Source organism: Balaenoptera musculus, chromosome 19, assembly GCF_009873245.2.
Source record: "Balaenoptera musculus isolate JJ_BM4_2016_0621 chromosome 19, mBalMus1.pri.v3, whole genome shotgun sequence".
NCBI classification, from domain to species: Eukaryota; Metazoa; Chordata; class Mammalia; order Artiodactyla; family Balaenopteridae; genus Balaenoptera; species Balaenoptera musculus.
The window spans coordinates 49,111,891-49,128,650 of NC_045803.1; the positions used below are offsets into that span (position 1 = coordinate 49,111,891).

At 36.9% G+C, this 16,760-nt stretch overlaps 1 protein-coding gene and 1 non-coding gene across 3 annotated transcripts in view; one reads left to right on the plus strand and one right to left on the minus strand.

The window, feature by feature from the left end:
* Positions 1-16,760, plus strand: part of CNTNAP4 (contactin associated protein family member 4) — a 257,943-nt gene that overhangs the window by 37,146 nt on the left and 204,037 nt on the right. For both annotated transcript variants that reach the window (XM_036835023.1, XM_036835024.1), the window contains exon 2: positions 587-697. In XM_036835023.1, coding sequence (XP_036690918.1) covers positions 587-697 — 111 coding nt within the window. The remainder of the gene's footprint in view (positions 1-586; positions 698-16,760) is intronic.
* LOC118885961 lies at positions 13,409-13,540 on the minus strand. The gene has a single exon (XR_005017596.1). It is a non-coding gene; the product is annotated as a small nucleolar RNA SNORA2/SNORA34 family (small nucleolar RNA).

The following is a 16,760-nucleotide window of genomic DNA, read 5'->3' on the forward strand; positions in this document are numbered from 1 at the left end:
ATTTACACTTTGAGTTTGATCATCATTTAATAGCAGTTCTGTGCTGTGAAATCTCTGGTCTAGCCTTATGTCATTTTTTCTAGTGTGTTTTCTAACTGATTTAAAAGGAGTTTTTGTTTCTCCTTATTTTTTTTTTTTGTTTTCCTTAATTTGCAGTACTAATTGTAAACTGTTTGGGGAGTACTTTCTCCATGTTGTGATGTTTCTCTTTACATCACATGTCTTTTGGCAACCCTAAGTTCTTAGTTTTAATCTAGTTAAGTTTATAATTCTTTCCTAATATACATTTATTTATGTAAATTAGGAATACTGATTAGGTATTTTTGTTTCTTGTTTAAGTAAACCGTTTCTACCTCAAGATACTATTTTGCAATTTCTACGAAGTTTTCCTTCTCCATTTCCATATGCTCTTGTCTTTAAATTCTTTTTCTCTTATTGAACTTACACTGTATATAAGCAGTGGGCATATTGTTAGAGATCCTAGATTTATTGTTTTGTTTTGTTTTGTTTATTTGTTTTATCTGTTGAATCCAAGTAAGCTGTCAGCACATTACTAACCTGAATGTGGAATTTTTCCTTTTGGCAGACGATTGTGATGACCCTCTGGTGTCTGCCTTGTCTCAGGCATCATTCAGCAGTTCATCCGAGCTCTCTAGCAGCCATGGTCCTGGATTTGCAAGGCTAAATCGAAGAGATGGTAAGTCTGCTTTTTCTGCTCTGATTGGTTCATGACGAATCTCATTCGTCTTCCATTCTCTTTTAGTAAAATCATTGTAAGTGATATATTGTAAAAGGTAATAAATTTCTTAATAAGCAAATGGCAGAAACTGATGGGATGTACATGACATTTAGGATTGGCTCTAGAATGGCAAAGGAATGCATCTGTTCCAAGATCTTGTATCATCATTTTAGCGCCCAAAGAATTGAATTCCCTAAATCTGGAGATTTTTTAAATGTATCTTATAAAATAAACTTTTCTTCAGAATTTTTTTATTTTCATTTTTTAATTGAAATATAGTTGATGTACTATATAATTTTAGTTTTAGGTGTACAATATATTGGTTTGACATTTAAATACACTGTGAAGTGATCACCATGTTATGTCTAGTAACCATACAAAGATATTACAGTATTATTAACCATATTCCTTATGCTGTATATTACATCCCATGACTTATTTATCTTATAACTGGAGGTTTGTACCTCCTAATTCCCTTCACCTATTTTACTCATCCCCTCAGCCCTCCTCCTCTGATAACCACCTCTTTGTTCTCTGTATCTATGAGTCTGATTTCATTTTGTTTTGTTTGTTTTTTAGATTCTAGATATAAGTGCAATCATATGGGTTTGTCTTTCTCTGACTTATTTCACTTAGCATAATACCCTCTGGATCCATCTAAGTTGTCACAAATGGCAAGATTTTATTTTTTTAATGAAAAATAAACATTCCGCTGTATATGTATATACCACATCTTCTTCATCCATTCATCTACAAAGGACACTTAAGTTGCTTCCATATCCTGGCTATTGTAAATAATGCTGCAGTGAACATAGGAGTGCATATATCTTTTTGAATTAGTGTTTTTATTTTCTTGGGGTAAATACCCAGAAGTGAAATTGCTGGACCTTATAGTAGTTCTGTTTTTAATTTTTTGAGTAACCTCCATACTGTTTTCCATAGCAGCTGCACCAATTAATCCCACCAACAGTGCACCAGGTTCCTCTTTCTCTACATCCTCGCAGACAGTTGTTATTTCTTGCCTTTTGGATGATAGCCATTCTGACAGGTGTGAGATACATCTCACTGTGGTTTTGATTTGCATTTCCCTGGTGATGAGTGATGTTGAGCCTGTTTTCAGGTGTCTGATGGCCATTTCTATGTATTCTTTGAAAAAATGTCTATTCAGGTCCTCTGCCAATTTTTAAATTGAATTGTTTGTTTTTATGATATTGAGCTGTATGAGTTCTTTGTATATTTTGGATATTAAACCCTATTCGAATATGTCATTTGCAAATATCTTCTCCCATTCAGTAGGCTACCTGTTTGCTTTGTTGATGGTTTTCTTCACTGTGCAGAAGCTTTTTAGTTTGATTAGGTCTCATTTGTTTATTTTTGGTTTTGTTTCTCTTGCCTGAGGAGAGAGATCCAAAAATATATTGCTAAGACCAATGTCAAAGGGCATACTGCCTATGTTTTGTTCTAGAAGTTATATGGTTTCAGATCATACATTGAAGTACTTAATCCATTTTGAGTTTATTTTTGTATATGGTGTGAGAAGGTAGTCCAGTTTGATTCTTTTGCATGTAGTCTGATTTTTCCAACACCATTTATTGCAGAGGCTGTCTTTTCCCCATTGTATATTCTTGCCTTCTTTGTTGTACATTAATAATTGACCATATAACATGGTTTATCACATTGATTGATTTGCAGGTATTGAGCCATGTTTGCATCCTTAGGATAAATCCCACTTGATCATAGTGTATGATCCTTTTTAATGCATTGTATATTTTGATTTTTGCATCCATGTTCATCAATGATATTGACCCGTAAATTTTTTTGTGTGTGTGTGGTGTCCTTGTCTAGTTTTGGTATCATGGTGATGCTGACCTTTTAGACTGAGTTTCGAAGTATTCCTTCCTCTTCAATTTTTTGAAATACTTTGAGAATGATAGATGTTAACTCTTCTTTAAATGTTTGGTGGAATTCACCTGTGAAGCTGTCTAGTCCTGGACTTTTGTTTGTTGGGAGTTTTTTGATTACTGATTCAATTGCATTACTAGTAGTTGGTCTGTTCAGATTTTCTATTTCTTCCTGATTCATTCTTAAAGATGGTATGTTTCTAGAAATTTATCCATTTTTTTCTATGCTATCCAATTTGTTGTTGTATAATTATTTGTGGTAATCTCTTATGATCCTGTGTATTTCTGTGGTGTTGGTTGTAACTTATCCTCTTTCGTTTCTGATTTTATTTATTTGGTTCTCTCTTTTTTTCTTGATGAGTCTAGCTAGAGGTTTATCAATTTTGTTTATCTTGTCAAAAAACTCAGTTCATTTTTCATTGGTCTTTTTTTTTCCTTGGTCTCTTTTTTTGTTTGTTTGTTTGTTTTAATTACTGCTCTGCTCTTTATTATTTCCTTCTGCTAACTTTGGGCTCTGTTCTTCTTTTTCTACTTCCTTTATGTGTAAGTTCAGGTTGTCTATTTGACATTTTTCTTGTTTACTGAGGTAGGCCTGTATTGCCATAGATTTCCATTTTCATTTTTCTCAGGGTATTTTTAAATTTCCTCTTTGATTTCTTCAATGACCCATTGGTTGTTTGGTAGCATATTGTTTAGACTCCATATGTTTATGTTTTTTCTAGTTTTTTTCTTGTAGTTAATTTCTAGTCTCATACTCATATGGTCAGAAAAGATGCTTGATATGGTTTCAATTTTCTTAAATTTACTGAGACTTTTTCTTGTGGCCTAGCTTGTGATCTGTCTTGGAGAATGTTCCATGTACACTTGAAGATAATGTATATTGTGTTATTTTGGGATGAGATGTTCTGTATATATCAATCCATCTGGTCTAATGTGTCATTTAAGGTCGATGTTTCCTTATTGAGTTTCTGTTTGGATGATCAGTCCATTGACATAAGTGGAGTGTTAAAGTCCTTTACTGTTATTGTATTACTGTCAATTTCTCCCTTTATGTTTGTTAATATTTGCTTTATATATTGATGTGCTCCTATGTTGAGTGCATATATATTTACAAATGTTATATCTTTGTTGGGTTGATCCCTTTAGCATTTTGTAATGTCCTTCTTTGTCTCTCGTTACAATCTTTGTTTTAAAGTCTGTTTTGTCTGATATAATTACTGCTAACTCAGCTTTCAATTTGTTTCTATTTGCACGGAATTTCTTTTTCCATCACCTCACTTTTAATCTGTGAGTGTCTTTAGATTTGTAAGGAGTCTTTTGTAGGCAGCATATATATGGGTCTTTTTTTTTTTTTTTAATCTATTCAGCTACTGTATGTCTTTTGACTGGAGCATTTAGTCCATTTACATTTAAAGTAATTATTGATAGGAATGTACTTATTGCCATTTTGTTAATTGTTTTCTGGTTATATTTGTAGTTCTTCTCTGTTCTTTCTTCTTTTCTTGTTCTCTTCCCTTCTGATATGATGATTGTCTTTAATGTTATATTTGGATTTTTTTTCTCTTTTTTTGTGTGTATGGGTTATAGGTTTTTGGTTTGTGGTTCTATGAGGTTCATGTATAATTATTTATTATATATAGGTATCTATTTTAATTTGATGATCTCTTAAGCTTGAACACATTCTAATAACTCTATGTTTTTAGTCCCTCCACCACATTTTATGTTTTTGACATCATGTTTTGTATCTTTTTATTTTTTGTATCCCTTAAATACTTATTGTAGATACAGGTGATTTTACTACTTTTGTCTTGTAACTTTCCTACTAGCTTTTTTTTTTTTTTAATTTTTTTAAAATTTTATTTATTATTTATTTATCTGTTCATGGCTGTGTTGGGTCTTCGTCTCTGTGCGAGGGCTTTCTCCAGTTGCGGCGAGCGGGAGCCACTCTTCATCACAGTGCGCGGGCCTCTCTTGTTGCAGAGCACAGGCTCCAGACGCGCAGGCCCAGCAGCTGTGGCTCACGGGCCCAGCCGCTCCACGGCATGTGGGATCCTCCCAGACCAGGACCCGAACCCGCGTCCCCCGCATTGGCAGGCAGACTCTCAACCACTGCGCCATCAGGGAAGCCCCTCCTACTAGCTTTATAAGTGGTTGATCCACTACCTTTTCTATATGTTTACCTTTACCAGTGAGATTTTTTCCTTTTGTAATTCTCTTATTTCTAGTTGTGGCTTTTTCTTTTCTTCTTAGAAGTCCCTTTAACATTTCTTATAAGGCCAGTGTAGTGGTGCTGAACTCTTAGCTTTTGCGTCTCTGCCAAACTCTACCTGTCCTTCAAATCTGAATGATAACCTTGCTGGGTAGAGTATTCTTGGTTGTAGGGTTTTTGTTTTGTTTTAAGATTTTTTGATGTGGACCATTTTTAAAGTCTTTATCGAATTTGTTACAATATTGCTTCTGTTTTATGTTTTGGTTTTTTGGCTGTGAGGCATGTGGGATCTTAGCTCCCCAACCAGGGATCGAACCTGCACCCCCTGCATTGGAAAGCAAAGTCTTAACCACTGGACCGCCAAGGAAGTCCCTTGGTTGTAGGTTTTTTTCCTTTCATTACGTTGAATACGTCATGCACTTCCTTCTGACCTGCAAAGTTTCTGCTGAAAAGTCAGCTGATAGTCTTATGGGAGTTCCCTTCTAGTTGCTCTTCTCTTGCTACTTTTAAGATTCTCACTTTAATCTTTAATTTTCCCATTTTAATTATAATGTGTCTTGGTGTGGACCTCTTTGGGTTCATCTTGTTTGGGACTCTGTGCTTCCTGGACCTGGATGTCTGTTTTCTTCCCCAGGTTAGGAAAGTTTCTGGGTGTTATTTCTTCTAAAACTTCTCTGGTCCTTCTTCTCTCTTTTCTTCCTCTGGGACCCTATAATGTGAATGTTTCTATGCTTGATGTTGTCTCAGATGTCCCTTAATTACCTTTATTAAAAACGTTTTTTTTTTTTCCTGTTCAGTTTGGTTGATTTCCACTACTCTGTCTTCCAGATAACTAATCCTTTCTTCTGTATCATCTAATCTACGGTTGATACCCTCTAGTGTATTTTTTACTTCAGTTGTTTTATTCTCCAGCTCTGATTTCTTTTTAAATTTTCTAACTCTTTGTTGAAGCTCTCACTTTGTTCATCCATTCTCCCAAGATTGGTGAACATCTTTATGATCATTATCTTGAATTCTTTATTGGGTAGATTGCTTATCTCTGTTTCATTTAGTTCTTTTCCTGAGGTTTTGTCTTTTTCTTTCATTTGGAACAGATTTCTTTGTCTCTTCATTTTCCCTAATTCTCTGTGTTTATTTCTGTGTATTAGGTAGTTCCATTACATCTCCCAGTCTTTTTGAAGTGGTCTTCCATAGGAGATGTCCTCTGGGGCCAGCAGCACACTCCCCTCTGACCATCAGAGCTAGATGCTCCAGGGGTGTCCCCTGTGTGGGCTGCATGTGCCCTTTTGTTATGGCAGGGCCCACTACTGTGGGTGGGCTGGCAGGTGGGGCTGACCCCCAACCTGGCTGGCTATGTGACCTGGTGGTGCATGGCTGTTGTGGGCCCACTGGTGGGTGTTGTCGGATCCTGGCACTAATAGGCTAGAGAGAGGATTCCAGAATGGCACTTGCCAGTGCTGGTGTCAGCTCAGTAGAAGGAGATTCCAAAAATGGCCACCACCAGTGTCTCATTACCCAGGGGCGTCTCAGCTGCCTCCTGTCTCTCTGGGAGGCTCTCCACGGGCATTAAGTGAGTCTGACTCAGGTGCCTTTCAAACTACTGCCTCTGCACTGGGACTTGGAGTATGTGAGATTTTCTGCACACCCTTTAAGAGTGGAGTTTCTGTTTTCTATAGCCCTCTGGCTCTTCCAAACATATGCCCCGCTGGTTTTCAAAGCTTGACTTCTGGGGCCTCATTTTCCCTGTGCAGGATCCCTGGGCTGGGAGCCCTATGTGTGGCTTGGACACCATGCCCCTCATGGAGGACCTCTGTTGCTATGATTTCCCTCATGTTTGTGGGTCACTGATCCTGCGCTGGGGTTCCTGACTAGACTCCATCTCTGTCCCTCCTACCTGTCTTGTTGTGGCTTTTTCTTTATATTTTAGTTGTGGAAAATCTTTTCTTATCTTCAGGTTGTTCTCATAGATAGTTACTTTCTTTTCTTTTTTAAAATAAATTTATTTATTTATTTATTTTTAGCTGCATTGGGTCTTCGTTGCTGTGTGCGGGCTTTCTCTAGTTGCGGCAAGCGGGGGCTACTCTTCGTTGTGGTGCACAGGCTCCTCATTGCGGTGGCTTCTCTTGTTGCAGAGCACGGGCTCTAGGCACACAGGCTTCAGTAGTTGTGGCTCGTGGGCTCTAGAGCACAGGCTCAGTAGTTGTGGCGCACGGGCTTAGTTGCTCGACAGCATGTGGGATCTTCCTGGACCAGGGCTCGAACCCGTGTCTCCTGCATTGGCAGGCGGATTCTTAACCACTGCGCCACCAGAGAAGCCCTGATAGTTACTTTCTAAGTAGTTGTTATTTTGGTGTGCGTGTGGGAGGAGGTGAGTTCAGGGTCTTCCTACTCTGCCATCTTGATCCTAAAATATACTTTTCTACAACAATATACAATCATTATGTGTACAGTAGCCATGAAAATTTAATTGGCCCTCTATTTCAAGATAAGCAAGGAAGTTTGCAAGAAGCGATTTTAAAAGTTGCTAGTTATTTAACAGTAATCATCCCTAAGTTTATTTAATTCTCAAAATGAATGACATAACTTTCTCTCCTGTTGAGGAATGGGAAGTTAATAAGCTTTCATGCTCCTTTAGGAATACTCAGTTCGTATTGTTGACTATCTCTTAGGTAGGCTGTGTTTGATTGCTTGAGTATGTTTAAAGAAAAGTGCAGATAATTAAATGACAACTTGCTGTAGATATAAGAGAATTTCAAAACTCTCTGCACTTAAAGGCAAAGTATCGTTATTATCCCTTTCTATAATATGCTAAGGCAAAATCCATCTGCTCATGCATTCTATGGAAAGAGGATTAGCAATACTAACAAAGAAAATATTTTTAACAACCATAAAAAAAGACACCGACATCATATATTATTAAAACCATGATCCACTCATTTATTATTCCCTTCTCACATGCTGCAGCTACTACTTCTAATTTTACTCCTTGATCTTATCCTTTGTGCTGTTGTTTAATGTTTGAGTACATTGAACATTGGACATAACAAATAGATTGTGTGTGTGTGTGTGTGTGTGTGTGTGTGTGTTTTGCCATATGGTCCATGTTATAAATATCTAACTCTGTAGCATGAGTTTATTTAAAAAATTTTATCTGATATTCTTTGATACAGTCCTCTATGTGTGTTTCTTTTTTTTTAATTAGGTATAATTGCCATAACTTTGTGTGTTTCTTAGTGTGAGAATATCATTGGAGAGTAATAACTGAGATCCTTGTATCAAATGGAGAATTTTGTGGGCTTTGAATATATTTGTGTAGGTAATTCTTGTCTGTTACATTTATTTGCCTTATAGTGAAAGTTATTGTCACATTGGACTATCTCTTCCTATTTTCAATTCTGAATCCCTTACCACAGGCAAGTGAGATTTCCTAGCCCTATGGGGGGTCAGTCCAGATCCTGAACCAATGGTCCTTTCCATAGGAATGCTGTCATCACAACATTGACCTTAGAATGAAGTTTCCATCTTGTATTTCTTTTTAAAGTAAAGCAGAGTTTAGCATTTACCACCACTCCATTTGAGTTATAATAAGGTTTCATAGGATTTGGCCCATCAAAAGAGATACAAAATTTAATGTAACTATTTATCTTTATTTTCATTTGTTGAGGTTCAATAAATCTCTCTCTCTATATGTATATATAATATGTTATTGATTTGATCAAATCATATTTTTCATTAATTTATATACTCATCAGGAGTCTCTATCAGTAGGACTCATTTTCATTCTTAATTCGTTTCTATGGCTCTTGGTGAAACACAATATTAAACTTCATGAATCTCATTTGCATGTTAATGAAATGGAGAAACACAACAGGATCATTTTAATTATCTTTTGCTGGTTGTCAACCTGCTTGATTACATTTTTCTTTTTTATTTAGTTTTTCTTTTTTTACCTGTTAATTACATGAAGTGTTCACAAGAGAGTATCAGATTTTGAAAGATTTATTAAAGGCTGTATATTATACTAGTATGCTGACATTCCTTGTGGTATTTAAATCAGGCTATGGAAGGGTGTTCAGCTAAGTCAGCAGGTCATGTATAAATAAACTAAATCAGCAAATAAAGATCCTAGTATCCTAGAAACACATATAGGGTTACCTTTTTGCTATGGAATCTGGAAAACTTAGAGCCAAAGAACAGACAAGCAAGAAATGAGGAATCAAGCTCAACAGCCCACTGCTTTGCATCTATGAGATAAGAAGTGCCCTGGGTTACACTGTGGTAATGACTAGGCCCTGTAATGGGGAAGGGAGATCAGAAAAAGACTACAGTTAAATGTAATTATTCCATTTCTACCAGTAGGGAAGAAGAAAAGTTTACTTTTTTTGAGGTATATTAATTTAATTTTGTCACTTAATTCCATTGTGGGTTGAAATGTGTCCTTCAAAAGGATACGTTCACGTCTTAACCCTGATACCTATGAATGTGACCTTATTTAGACCTAGAGTCTTTGCAGATGTGATCAAGTTAAGATAAGGTCATATTGGATTAGGGTGGGCTCCAGATAAGGCCTTATAAGGAGAATGAGATTTGGAGACACAGGAACAGAGAAGACAGAGAGAAGAAGGCCAGGTGAAGACAGAAGCAGAAATTCAAGTAATGCAGCTACAAGCCAAGGAATTCCAGGGTTTGCCAGCAACCACCAGAAGCTGGGAAGAGGCAAAGAAGGATCTTTTAGAGGATGCGTGACTGGTGACACCTTGATTTTGGACTTTGCGTCTCCAGAACAGTGAGGGAATAAATTTCTGTTACTTTAAGCCAGTTTGGATACTTCGTTACAGCCACCCTAGGAAACTAATATAGACTTTGGTACTGTAAGTTTAGTGCTACTGAAACAAATATTTAAAAATATGGAAGTGGCTTTGGAATTGGGTAATGGGCAGAGGTTGGAAGAATTTTCAGGTGTGTGATAGAAAAATCCTAGACTGCCTTGAAGAGACTGCTGTTGGTGGAAATGTGGAGGATAAAGTGCTTCTGGAGAGGTCTCCAAAAGAAAAGAGGGTCATATTATGAGACACTGGAGGGAAGGAAATCCTGGTAATAAAGTGGTGGGAAAGTGGGATGAGTTGTGTTCTAGTGTTGGGTGGAAAGGAGAATTTGTAAGTGATGAACTTGATATTTACGTCAGAATGTTTCCAAGCAACATATGGAAGATGTGCCCTGGCTTCTCCTTGCAGCTTATAGTAAAACACCGGAGGAAAGGGATAAATGGAGCAAGGAGCTGTTAAGCAAAAAAGGAACCAGAATTTGATGCGTTGGAAATTTCTCAGCCTATCTCTACTGCAAAAAATGCTCTAGAGAGAACATCAAGGATGTGGGCACATTTTGCTAAAGAGATTAGGAGTGTGACTCATGAATGCAGTCCATCATCTCAGCTGAACCCTGGGATATAGATGGGGTTATCCAGAAAGATCTGTGGAGGACATGCTTCTGTCAATTACATAGGAGGCAGTTTTTGAGAATTTTATCCTAGCAGAAACACTACTTGCCTAGACTGAAAGAGACGGAAGCTAGGCCAGCAAGGTCTCCATGGGTCCTGAGTCTGGGGCCAGTTGGGCCTCTGCAGCACCAGAGGGCAGAGCATCAAGCCACAGAGGATTATACTCGGGCCTTGAAACTTAGTGGAATTTCCTCTGCTGGGTTTCAGACTTGCTTTGGACCCATAACCCCTTTATTCCTTTCAGTTTCTCCCTTTGAGAATGGGAATGTCTATCCTATGACTGTCCCATTATTGTATTTTGAAAGCAGATAATTTGTTTTCTAGTTTCACAGTCCACAGATGGAGGTTTTCCTCAGGATGAACCATACCCAGAGTCTCACTTATGTCTAATTTAGATGGTTTGGAAGATAAGATTTAGGATTTCTTGTGTTGATTGTATTTAGATGAGATTTTGGACTTAGAGTTGATGCTAGAATGGGTTAAAACTTTTGGGGATGTTGGGATGGGGTGAATGTATTTTGCATGATGATGACATGAATTTTGGGGGGAGCAAAGGGTAGACTTCTGTGAGTTGAATTGTGTCCCCCTAAACGATATATTTAATTCTTAATACCTAGTACCTGAGAATGTGACCTTGTTTAGATCTAGGGTCTTTGCAGGTATAATCAGGATGAGGTAATAATGGATTAGGCTGGGCCCTAAATCCAGTGACTGGTGTCCTTTTAAGGGGAAAGAGATACACAGAGACGCAGAGACAGAGGAGACAGAGGGAAGAAGTCCATGAGAAGATGGAAGCAGAAATTGAAATGATATAGGTACAAACCAAGAAATGTCAAATATTGCCAGCAAGGGGTTAGGGGGAGAATTTCTGCCCTAAATCATTGTGCTTCTTTGCATGTAACTATTATGCTTAAATTAAAATCCCAGAGATAAATTCCCAAGGTATGCATGGTGCATGTCAGTGCTTAAGAGGATAGATGAGGTAAATGTTTCTTGCCGTTAAACATATTGCATATAATCGTTTATACTTATCACATTTAAAATGATAAAATTAATATATTTGATAACCAGTACTTTATGAGGAAAAGAATAAGAGATGAATTTTGTACAGGACTGAAAAAACTCAGGCCTCAGAAGAGGAGAGCCTCATTGGCATGGTGGGTGAAGGTCTGAAATTTGCCTGACGGTCCCCAGGACCAGAAATGGGGTAGGTGAGCCTCACGAACTGAGTGTAGAGAATTGACTGCATTGGGGACCGCCTATTTTTATAGAGTTGGCTAGAGAACAAAAGATGCCAACAGTTTATTTGCTTCCATATCAACTGCTTCCCATCACACCCAGGATGCAATGTGCCTGAGTAAGCCCTCGGCCTGAATAATTACCTGAATGGCAAGGGTCCCACACCTTCATGCTGAGTCAGGCTGTAAGTACCCGACTTTGTATTAGCTTTGCCCTATTTTTCTGTCTTGCCCTAATTGATCTCTGAGATTAGGAGATGTACAGTTCTTAATGTTGGGATGTGAGCACTTAGACCTGACAAAAATTCCTGAATAGTCAGATCCCTGAGAGTCGCCCCTGTAGTCACAAGACGCAAGCTTCTCCAGCACACTTGAACCTTAGTTAACCTGCTCTGCTTCTCTCCTTTGTACTCTCTCCAGTGGATCATGACATTTTAGGTGAAGAGTGAACACTTTGGTGTTAGACTTATCTGGATCAATTCACCATTCCTGGGTTTAAATCATTACTACCTTACTTTTTTTTTTTTTTTTAAGTAATTAATTTATTTTTAGGAAGACGTTTTTAAATTGATTTATTTAAGTAGGAAGTAATTTTATTTATTTATTTTTTAACATCTTTATTGGAGTATAATTGCTTTACAATGTTGTGTTAGTTTCTGCTGTATAACGAAGTGAATCAGCTATATGTATACATACATCCCCATATCTCCTCCCTCTTGCGTCTCCCTCCCACCCTCCCTATCCCACCCCTCTAGGTGGTCACAAAGCACCGAGCTGATCTCCCTGTGCTATCCGGCTGCTTCCCACTAGCTATGTATTTTACATTTGTCCCTTACTTTTTTAAAGACGGAAGAAACACTTAACCTCTATGCTTTAATTCTCTAGCTTTCTTTTGGAAGAATAGGGGTAATACTGAAGAGGTTTTGGCTTTATTGAAAATGATCATGGCACTGTGGTGTAACCACAAGAATTACAAAAGCACAGTCCCAAGAGAATGTTAAACAGTTTCAGAGTGTGTCCTGCCAATTAACCCCACTTTAGCAAACCTCACAGGACCAAATATATACTTTAATTTATACAAAGGTAATCTCAAAATTCAGGCATCCTCATAACTCTGGTAGAAGAGTCTTTTTATTCTTGATTAATTATAGAGCAAAGCAGGGTCAAAGAATTTTTTTTTTGAGCATTTATCTTTAGTTTTTAATTACTCTGCACAAGAATTTTATATATTAAGGGCACTAATCCTTTACCAGACATTTGTTACAATAATTAATAAATTGGTAAAATATTTAATAAGCAGAATAGAAAAAAATCAATTTTCCTTTCAAAAGAGCAAGGAAGTCTTCCTTCCCTTCCTATTAAAGAAAATACATTTTACTTTCCAAATATTTGTATATCTTGCCAGGCAAATGAAATCCAGCAAGAATTATGCCTTTCATATAATGAAGAACACCATATTTAAATGGTGCATTTACTATGAAAGTAACTTTCTCAATCAATGTCCATAATATAGATGCACTTTCACAGTTCAATATACAACTAAAAAAATTTTACAGCCCAATAGTAAATATAAGTTTCCTATTTGAATGAAGTCTAAAATACACAAGTCAGGGCCCTGACCGTACGAAAGGATAATATTCAAAGAAAGCTCACAGTTCAGAATCATCTGACTGTTTTTGGATCCTCAGCAATTTTTTTGTAGTAATTGGATTTAACAGTATTATAATTCTAATGAATGAGTTAAGTCAGGGATCTCAAAATTTTGGAATCGCAGTGTTAATCAACTACAAATAAGTATTAGCCCATATCTATCACCAATGACTTAGATGTTTCTTTCTAATGAATTGACCATTACATTTCCAAAGTTCTGAAATGGCCAATAGACCATAGAAAGAGACTTCTTTAGGCTCCTGCTTGAAACCAACAGCCAAACTGCTGGCCTTGATTCAGGGCCAAACAAAGAATTATATTTTATATGTTCATTATTAGCTTGAAGTAAAGATAAAATGTTCTTATATATCTTTAGTCAAAGTCTGTGACCTAGGGTAATCTGGTGGTTTTATTTAAAATATTTTTACTTTTTTAGCAATTGGAAATTGGTTTATGAAGTTAAAAAAAACTTACTAACATTTCAATAAAGTTTTGGCAAATGAAGTTGCAGATCAGTTTTATGGTCAGTGGTGTGTCACATGTACTTATAGATTATATTTTGCGTACTGGCTTTGAGAACGTGAAATAAAGATTAGTGAATATTTACATCTTATTTCTTGATATGCCTGTATCCTCTAGTCATTAAAGTATAGGAGAGTTTGCTCTCACTTCTGGGATTAATATAGAATCACTTCTATTCTTCTGTCAGTTCATTTGATTTAACACCAGAGGTGATTGTCCTCCTGAATGTCTGCTTCTCTCTTACTTTGGATGTAGCTCTCCCTTCTGGGCCCTCTTCCTCAAGAACATGTTCGACTCTCTTCTGATCTCTGGCCAGTGTCTTGCTCCTCCCTCAGTCTTACCCTTTATCGTCCTTGTCTGCCCTGTACCATGCTTTCTTCAGCTCTAAATCAGTTTGATGATGTAAGCCCAGTGAATGTGCCATGTAGCTGATCCTAAGTAATTTATAGTGATAAAAAATGCTGGTTTTGGAATCACAAAAACTAGGTTATAATACTAAATTGTGGGTGGTCTTGGGGAAAAGACATTTCCTCTCTTTTTTTCCTTTCCTGTAAAAGTATGGGGTTGAATTTGGGGATCTCTAAATTGTCTGACAATGTACTCTTTTTATTTGTAATATTCTATAGGCACCATCTCTTTTCCTTTTGACTCACTCTAATAATGGAGATTTTCAAAGCATGTGAGTGAGTGACACTGATGGCTTTTCAAGAAGAAGGGGAGAATCTTAAGGCAGTCTGTCCTTCTAAGTCCTCTCAAACTAGAAGACACAGAATGTGCCTGGCTTAGGAAATGTCTTCAACTGTTATAAAGTATAGGAATTCAAGTTATAAATATGAACCTATTGAAATTGATACAGGAACTTAAATTTAGTCAGTTAAAATACATTCATAAAATTTTAAATTATCATTAATATTAGGTTACACTTCTTTGTGTATATCTAATATTTTTCATTCTGTTGAGGAGGAAAATTTCACATGTAGGTACAGTGAAAATGAACAGTGAGTAAGTAATTGGGTGATGTATTGGGTTGAGTTCTCCCAGAAGCACACCCTGGACCGACAATTGTGGTGCTAAAGGTTTATTAGGGGATGGTTCCCAGGAGAAAACAGTGAGGGGGTGTAAGAAGCCGGATTAGCAAGGGGAAGAAAGCGATTTCAAGTGAAGTCCCACACACAGCCTGATCTCCCAGGAAACTCTGGATGATAAAACTTTACCTAAGGCTTTGTCTTACCTCCCGTTAAAGGAACTGAAACTACCAAGGTGGCTGGCTGTGTGAGTAATTTAGAAAAGCTAGTGTCTGAACTCTAGTCTAAACACTAGCTTTAGACATTATAATAAAATACAACAAACCAGGTGGCTTAAACAACAGACATTCTTTTCTTACAGTTCTGGAGGCTGGAAAGTCCAAGATCAGGGTGTCAGCAGGTTCTGTTCCTGGTGAGAGCCTGTCCTGGCTTGCAGCAACCTCTTTCCTGCCGTGTGCTCACGTGGCCTTTCCTTGGTGCTTGCGTGTGGGGAGGGAGAGAAAGATCTGTCTTCCTCTTCTTATAAGGTCACTAATCCATCAGGGGGGTCCCACTCTAAGGACCTAATCTGAACCTAACCACCTCTGCAAGGTCCCAAATACCATCACATTGGGGGGTATGGCTTCAGTGTATGAATTTGGGGGGTGGGGGTGGAGACACGCTCAGCCCATAACAGTTAGCTGCCTTTCTATAAACAAGTAAACCAGCTAAAAAGTGTTAACCGCTTGAAGATACCTGGGAAAAACCAAGATAGCCAGGCCTTCAGGGTCAAAGATCCTGGAGAAAAAGGAAATACCATATAGTGAGTCTGACATTTTCTACACGAAATAACAGAGCTTCAAAATACAGAAAGAAAAATGGACAGAAATAATAGGAGAAATAGACATTACAAATTGAAACACTAAACATAGTGAGAGGTTTTTAATATTTCTGTCTCTGTAGCTTATTTAAGAAGTATGCCAAAGAAAAGATCAGTGGAAATACAGATTTTAACAGCAGTTAACAAATTTGACAAAATATTTACATATGTAATTTATATTTATATAATGAGTAGCATATATAAACCTCTGCCTCCAAATACTGCAGAATACACATTCTTATCCAGAGTACCTAGAATACTTACTTAAATTTATTCGGCGCCATAAAAATTGTTTCAACAAATCTCAAAGGATTTATATCATGCAGAGTAGGTGCCCTAGTACAGTTGAATTAAGCTAGAAATCAATAATTAAAAAATACTTAAAAACCCAGAAAGGTGTGGAATTTAATTAACACACTTCTCAAAAAGAAATCTCAGTGGAAATTAGGGAACGTTTAAACTCACTGATAACAAAATACTATAGGTCAGAATTGTGAGATGCAGCTTAGATCAAATTGGTAGCCTTAACTGCACATAATACAGAAGAAGGAAAGCTAAATATTAATAACCCATCCATTGCCTACTTCTTCAGTTTCTCAAGAAATTAGAAAAAGGACAACAGATTAAACCCAAAGTAAGGAAAAGAAAAGGAATAAAAGAACAGTACATTAATTAATGAAATAGAAAACATGTGATATAGACAATCAGTAAGACAAAAATATAATAAGAGGATATTTTAACAGACTTCCTGCTAATAATTGTGAAAATTTAAATGAATTGAACAAATTATTTGAAAAACGCAACCTGAAAAATTGTGCCCAAGAAATAAAATAAAATTTAAATATTCCTCTGTCAGGTAAAGGTAGTAAATCCATAATTCACACGCTCCAACAGAAAACTCCAGGCTAAAATGAATTCATATGTGAATTCTTCCAAATACTTTTAGGGGAGCTACGACTCGAATCTTACACATTCTCTTCCAGAGGACAGAAAAAAAGTCAAAATACTTCCCAACTCATTCTATGAGACCAGCATAACCTTGATACCAAACCCTGTCAAGGACAAACAAGGAAGGAAAATTAAAAGCCATTCTCTCTCGTGAACAAAATATTGGCATACA